The 7,900-nt window shown below is 43.4% G+C and overlaps 2 protein-coding genes across 2 annotated transcripts in view; both read left to right on the forward strand.

The window, feature by feature from the left end:
* Nucleotides 1-845: 845 nt before the first annotated feature.
* On the forward strand, nucleotides 846-4,960 carry atp6v1g1 (ATPase H+ transporting V1 subunit G1). Its single transcript, XM_020622448.1, has 3 exons — nucleotides 846-1,070; nucleotides 2,032-2,132; nucleotides 4,145-4,960. Exons 1-3 carry the CDS (start codon nucleotides 989-991, stop codon nucleotides 4,316-4,318), a joined length of 357 nt encoding a protein of 118 aa, XP_020478104.1. The 5' UTR covers nucleotides 846-988; the 3' UTR covers nucleotides 4,319-4,960.
* A 726-nt stretch (nucleotides 4,961-5,686) lies between these two features.
* Nucleotides 5,687-7,900, forward strand: part of slc31a1 (solute carrier family 31 member 1) — a 10,677-nt gene continuing 8,463 nt past the window's right edge. Inside the window, exon 1 of the mRNA XM_020622493.1 lies at nucleotides 5,687-5,880. The gene's annotated coding sequence lies outside the window, so the exon portion shown is untranslated. The remainder of the gene's footprint in view (nucleotides 5,881-7,900) is intronic.

Here is a 7,900-nt window from a genome sequence, read left to right on the forward strand (position 1 = left end):
TGCTGCCCATTTAGGGAAGATACTGAGGTTGATTCACTCACATCAAAAACTGCAACGCTGTTTCACCTGAACTGGTCTGGAGTGGAGGATGAGACATTGACACTACAGACTGACATTCAGCTGAAGTCCAGGGCTAATGGACCGTTTTACCCAAACATGAGGAAATGTGCCATCGACTGTATTATTTGGCTCTACTATTTATGTGAGTCAGCATTTTCTCACATGGAGATTATTAAGTCCAAATACTGCTCCACCATGACTGATGACCATGTGGAAGTCTGCTGGAGGCTGGCTACCAGCAGCTACGGTCCGGACTATGCAGCCCTGGCTGATTCCATTCAGTGCACGTCATCAGAGTAAACTAATGACCAAAAAGTACTGAACTGTAGTGTGTCCTAAGGTTCATGCAGTTATGCAAGGTGTGCCAACATATATTCTGTTTACATAAGGTATAAATAAATATATGTTTAGTATTTTAACTGTAGGTCGATCATTTTGACTTGGTCATTTGAAAAGTAGCTCACAAGGTGAAAAAGTGTGGTCTAGATCATCATGACATCAATCACAGTTGGTCTTCTGTCCAAAGCTCTATGATAAATGTTTACTACCCTTACAGGTCTGTGGAAAGGCTCTGAGCTCGTCACTCGAAGACGTAAAGGCAGGTTTTAGGTGTTTCACACTGTGGACGTGGGTTAGATCAACCAGCTCTGGTCCCAGGGTCAGAGAAAGGCCTATTGTTTATGTCCCGTTCGGTTTTATTTTACTATGTTCTATCCACCCGGAGTGACAAAGAGCCACAAATATCAACCCAAAACCGAAGAAGAAGAAACTCGTGACACAATCACGTGACCGTCCGGCGCGTCACGCGCCATCAGCTGACTGCGGTCATCAGAGGAAGAAGTCAAATCGTTCGTCGACCTTGTTTCGGTGATTTCCTCCGCTGCTTGCATTGCTTCGGCGTCGCTCCGCGCTGTTTTCCTGACCCAGTATGGCGAGCCAGTCGCAGGGCATCCAGCAGCTGCTCCAGGCCGAGAAGAGAGCGGCCGAGAAGGTGGCCGAAGCCCGCAAACGTGAGTAGGACACTCGGCCCGTGAGCCCGCAGCGGCCCGTTTAGCTGGTTCAGACGGTTAACGGTGAAAATAACGGCGTGCCAGTGAATAATAAGCAAAAATGAAAAGTAAACGATAACAGTAAATAGGAGGAGGTTGCAGAAACTCGTACAAACATTTAGGAGACACCCTATGGAGGACAGGCTGCAACTGACCGGAATGAGGAGTATCTGAATTTAAAGACCGTTTTTATTTGTTGCTCCTGTTTAATCTTAACTCGACTCAAACGGGAAACGGTTTCAGAATCAGACTTCCTCTTTTTGAACCGATCTATACACCGTTCTCCTAACTCCAGCCCGTTATGGTCACATGCCGGGTTTTCTGCCGAATGTCCGTTCAAATCGGTGAAAATGTGCACGTTTGGCCGTGATGGTCTGAATCTGCACCGATAGATGAAGTGGGTCCTCACCTTGAACCGAGAAACATGCAAGGCCAGACTGCTACAGGTTTGTCCCAGTGGCAGGAAATATATCAGCAAAAAGTGTCCCAAATTAAAAATTTTAATTTTAAATGGTTTTGAATCATGATATTCACCGTAGTAACTGTAGGTCTGCTCCTCCCAGCAAGACCAGACTTCCCTTTATTTACTTAAACCTTTTTAAACAAGTGTTTCTTAGGTTCTTGCAAGTACTGAACGGCTAGTAATGCTAATGCTAAAGCTGAATATCACGTGATAAAGAGTCAGAGAGAATGAATGGGGGTGAGAGAGAGAGAGAGAGAGAACAGGTGACCCGCGCATGGGAACAAAATACTACAAACACAGAGTTTAGTTAAAAGCAACACGTCATTCCAGCCGCACATGAACAAATATATTTGTTTGTATATCATCTTATCTCAATGCGCTGTGACTCTCTCTCTCTCTCTCTCTCTCTCTCTCTCTCTCTCTCTCCCCCTCTCCCCCTCTCCCTCTCCCTAAGTACAGGTAAGAACCGCCGTCTGAAGCAGGCGAAGGAAGAAGCCCAGGCCGAGATCGAACAGTACCGGCTGCAGAGAGAGAAAGAGTTTAAGACCAAAGAGGCCGCAGTACGTCATCTTCACCTCATTGCGTCCACATTCATCCTGTTTGTTTGTCACTCACCTTTATATTTTACTGTTGTTGTTTTTGTTTTTTTTTACTTTTATTTTCTGTTAAAACTAAACTGTAATTTGTTCAGTTTTTAATTTTTCACACAAAAGGATGTGAAGGTGTGCCACCCTGTGTTGGATGTTGGGACAGGGTCGCCATTTTGGGAGGGAGGTGCCATATGTTCTTGTTTTATTTGGTTAAAAAGTCACTTTACTGACTGGTAATTCAGAATGGATAACCTTAGGTGGCTGTAGTGGACCTAGAGAACCTGTCGAAGAGAGCAACAGACTGAAAAATGACTTTGCATCCTGAGCTCAGCTTTCGGTTCAGGAGCTAATGCTAACTAGCATCTGCTGGCAGATGATACACACACACACACACACACACACACACACACACACACACTTCTGTCCTGTCTGTGTTCAGACTCGGCACCAGAGTGGACATTTGGATGGAGGTGAAGCATCTGCTAGTGTATGTAGCTGTATGGGATAGTATTGGTTGTTGTTACACAGCCATGGATTAACTTGGGGTGGCCAATTCCAGTCCTCGAGGGCCGCTGTCCTGCTTGTTTTCCAACTATCCCTGCCTGCCCTGCTGCTGATTACCTGGCTCAGGTGTGTTCAGCCAGTCAGAAGCTGGAAGATACCATCTTAGATGAAAGTGGGGTGAGGAAAGATGAAGTGAATTGGTATCTTCCAGCTTGTGACTGTTAATCAGACTGACAGCCCAGAGGAAGAGACTGACCCTGTACCTGGTTGTCTTGGTGCACAGTGACCTGTAACACCACCCAGAGGGAAGGAGTTCAAACAGATTGTGTCCAGGTTGTGAGGTTTGCCAAACCAGACAGTGATGGAGGTGCAGAGAACAGACTCGATGATTCCTCTGTAGAACTGTATCAGCAGCTCCTGGGGCAGGAAGTTCATCCTCTTTTAAGATTTGAATCTTATAGGCTCTAGTTACTTTATCATCTTTAGTTACTTTTCATAACTTTATTTTTCCTTGCTTATACACATTAAAACTATTGATGACTTCCATGTTCTCTGAGTGACACTTTGGACCTGTATGCTGTATTCTGTGGAGACATGATGTCTGTGCCTTCAAGAACCCAGACGGCCTATTTTACATTTTAACAAAGACCTGTTTGCCTGTTTTGCACCTTCACCTAGGCCTGTTCAGCATATTCCAAGTTCTGCTTTGTCATGTGGTGTCTTGTAGAGACGGGGGCCTACACCTGAGATGACCACCTGGCCCAATTAGCATACTCACTAGGTCCTGCTTTAGTCTACACAGATAAGGGGTCTGCAGTGCAGACAGACAGTTGTGTTCATTAATCAGTTGCCGTGTGTTACAATCGCAACACACACACCTGGTTTAGATCACATTTCAGCAAGCAGGTGCAGGCAGGGGTTGACCTGCTCACACCAAATGGCCAATAGGATTAAAAAGTGTGAAATGTTGTAACTGTCCAGGATGGGCCCAGCCCAAGAAGATAAATGTAATGAGAAAGAATAACTCGTGGTTCAGAGAACGGATTTCCTGCCTGAGCTTTGGCTCTCTGATCCCAGCGCTGTAAGACTTCACCTGTGCCCAGACTTTGAGTAAACTTCCTGTTGATTTTATACAGTCCTCCCCTGTCTTCACTTTTCGTGCTTTCAATAAAAGAACCAGGTAAAAATCTAACACTCTGCTGTGCCTTCCTGGTGTTGATGCTGAGGTTGGGTGTCCATTTCAGCTTCTGGGAGATAGTAGAGATGTACCGTATGTGGTGGTATATCACTATGATGTTGATGACTATGAACTCCCAAAATGGTGCATTTCCCAAAATTTAACATGGTGTAATGACAACTTCATGTTCTCTTTAGATATTTTTTTAACCATTGTTGACTTTTGTATCATCTCCTGACGCATTAATTTCATTATAACTCTTGTCTGCAGTTCATTTAATGTTTTCTGTCCCTTCCCCCAGGCTCTTGGTTCCCATGGTAACAGTGCGGTGGAGGTGGACCGTGACACATCTGACCGGATGGTGCGTATCCAGGACAGTTACCGTGGTAACCGGGAGACTGTGCTTGGCGAGTTGCTGCGACGTGTCTGTGACATCCAGCCAGAGTTTCATGCTAACTACCGCGTGGCTGGGTGAAGGGGCGGGACTACAAGCTACCAGGGGCGTGATCAATACCATAGGGGGCGGGGCAAACAGATTAAACATGGATATTTGCAACATTAGTTTTGGTCACAGCTGAAACCTTTTTAGTGCAATGTATTTTAGTTTGTGATTCAAAAATTGATATTTTATTTTGAAGGTGCAGTGTTCATTTCTTCCTGTTTTCCTGCTTTGCACGAAGATGAGCATAATTAAATGTTGGTGTTTCTGTGTAGATTTATTTATTTATACACACCAACGGGTAAAGGTTTGGGTACATTTTCATATTGATTGTGTCCAAACTTTTGCTTTGTTAAACTTTGTTTTTGTTAACTTTTCTGACTCAAACATGGTGTGTTTTTCTTCACTGCCTGTCTGTTGATGAGAAAATCAGGTGTCGGTTTATAGAAAGGTAAAACTAAATGAGAGATTGGCTGTGTTTCTTTTAAGTCTCCTCCAATGAGAAGTCAGGACTTCTTTCTGCTCTCTAACCTGATTGGTGGGAAGATGTGGAAAGGCCCTTATTGTGAAACTGTTGTATAGTTCTACAGTCTTTTCCTTTTGTGACCGTGTGACTTCCTGGTGATGTTTGTGAGGTGGTGGTGATAAAATATTAAACTAAATGTTGATTGGCTGAAACTGTGTGTTGCTCCTCTGTGTTTTGGCCAAACACATACATTTTCAAGTAGAAGACCAGCAGAGGGCATGAAGGCTAAGGGGCCTGAAGTCTGGAAAGAGGTTGCATGGGTCCTTGAAAAGGAAGATTGGGTGCTTATGTTATTAGCAACCAGCTAATCGTAGTCAGTGCAGTAGAGGTTTGACATTTTAGGGCATATAAACAAACATTTATGGGATCTTTACTGGGGAAACATGGAAGAAAGCTCAGGAAGAACAACAGAGGAGGGATCTTTCTTCAGCATGAACAAACAGGAAATACATATGTGTACAGAATAAATCAGCATAACGGATTTAGAGTGTGGACAAACAGATTTGCAAAAATTGTATATGTAAATATAGCATTTATAAGTAACATTTTATAAACATACATGAGGAACATTGACCAAATTGAATGCAGTACTTTATTTTTTATACTGTAGTATTAATACTTTTACTGTGAAAAATCTTAGTCTAATTCTTCAGCCACTGTTGATTGTAAATAAATAAGTGAATTAAAAGTTCCGGTCTGCATACACAGTGTGTTCTTTGTGATATTTTGATGTTTTTTACACTTTATTTTATGAAGCAAATACGACTAACTGGTAACTGCAAACCCGCTGACGTGGCTTCGGCAAAGCCCCGCCCCGCGCTCTAGAGCTCCTTTTCTGATTGGTCTAAAAAGTCAAGACTCCTCCCCTGTAATGCGTATGGACCTCATGACGCAGGCACACGGAAGTGATGGTGGATAGTGCAGAAAGGCAGACGGTGAAGAGAAGTCGAACAGATCAACGACTTTCTTCTTCTTGTTCTTCCCTTTGTTTTTATTTTAGTACTTTTGACTGTTTTTGTTTTGTGGCTCTGAAAAAGGAGAAGTAGAAGAAGCAGTCCCGGAACATTTCCAGGTGAGCTCACGATCTTTGTGTGAGTAGCTGTGTCAGTGACCTCTGCTGCTACACATTAGCACGCTGTTGGCTACTTTACCAAACTCCATAGAGAAAGGTTGAATTTTCACGTATTTTCGCAGATAACCAGAACGCGCACATGCAACTGTCGGAACAGAAAAAAAAAAATAGGAAATTCGTCTTGTCACGTTATGCATTTCCCCTGAGTCTCCGTATTGTGAACCTTCTCGGAGTCTGAGCTGGGTCACGGCCATCTGTGCCCCCGGTGCAGCTAGTTTATAAGGTTCAAAAGGGGATCTGGTTCCACACCAGTTCTACAAACGGTGATTAGTGCGGCAGTCTGCCGACGAGCAGTGTGACCTGAACTTTGCAGATTTTGCGATGGATGAGTTACGTGGGTTTCCATCATGTGAAATGATCTTTCAGTCTACGTTTGAAGTGAATAACTTTGGGGATAGAAAGAGGAGCAGAACCCGTCGAGGACGGGGAGGCAGCTGATGTAACATCTCATAATACCACACCGTAATGACGAGTGTTCATTTAGAAACTGCTCTGGAGCTTTCAGCTGTAACTCGGTCTTCCTCGGCACACTGACCTGCCCTCTTAAGTCCAGCAGGGCTTCTTGTTTCAGTCCCAGATACCGAACTTGTTTCTGCAGCACTGATCCACACTGGGTGCGCTGCAGCCCATGGACTTTTACTGTGACATGATTTACAGGAAGAGAAACTTAACACATACATGATTAAATGTAATTATTGAGGCTGTGATTGGAAGAAGACGTACTCGGATCATTTACTTAAGTAAAAGTAGTAATATCACAGTGTAGCGTCCTGTATTTAAATTGTATGTAAGTAAAAGTACAGCAGTATCAGAATCAAAATGTACTTGAAGTATCCAAAGTACCAGCAGTGATTCTACAGAATGGCTCATTTCATATTAATGTCTATTATATATTGGATTATTGCGTTACTGTCTTCATCACTCCCTAACGCTGCAGCTGGTAAAGGTGGAGCTGATGGTAACTACCTTATATACTTATACTGGGAAGTACTTTCCATCCTGCTGGGTAGCTGGTGGATTTCCTACTGGGATCAATAGAGTCTGATGGTTCTACTGGGTTTAGTTTGATTCATCTGGTTCTGGACCTGAAGGTATCAGGTACATGTAGTGCAGTAAAAAGTACACGGTCTGTCTCTGACATGGAGTCACAGGATGAAGGAGCAGGAAATGGAAATACTCAAGCAAAATACAAATACATTACTGTTGTACTTGGCTAAATGTACTTAGTTACTTTCCACCTGTGAATTAAACTGCATATTTAGACTGGAGGGAGTTTAATTAACTGATTTGTGCTTAGTTTAACTGATCAATCACAAAGTGATCAGTTTAATAATGACAAGAATCTGTGGTTGAAGCTGTAAGGGCAGGGCCACACCAACGGAAAGCCTTCAGTGAGCGTCTGTTGGGGCTCGACTTCAGTGTGTATGACACTGTTGGCACTAGTCAGGCCCTGTTGGCGGCTTTTCGCCCAATTTGACATGTTGAATCGGTGCCAGGCTTCGTTGGTGATGGAGAGACCACTATGATTGGCTGTTGAGCTGAGCGAATCAGTGCACTAGAAGAGAATGGTTCAGGACACCCCCTTCAGCCTGTCGCTGTAGTGTCCATGATTTCACTCATTTAGTGTGGTTTCTCCTTGTTTTTCACCTCTGCAACCAAAAGACCAAGGGCAGAGAACAGCAGAGTCATTTGTTATCAGACATGTTCCTGATTAGGAGCAGCTTCACACAGCAGCTGTGTTGATGAGAGCTGTTTGATTTTGATTTGATTTGATTTGATTTGATTTATTCTTTCAAGCATGTAAAGACAGTTGATATGTCAACACACATAATTTTACACATATCCAACAAATGCTAATCCATTATCAATGTACTTATACCTAGTACATGTTTGAATGGAGTAGGAAGAAGTCAGACTTATCCAGTCCTACCCCATGACATCATCTTACCATCATTGGTTT

This window comes from Monopterus albus, unplaced genomic scaffold, assembly GCF_001952655.1.
Source record: "Monopterus albus unplaced genomic scaffold, M_albus_1.0 scaffold281.1, whole genome shotgun sequence".
Classification (NCBI taxonomy): domain Eukaryota; kingdom Metazoa; phylum Chordata; class Actinopteri; order Synbranchiformes; family Synbranchidae; genus Monopterus; species Monopterus albus.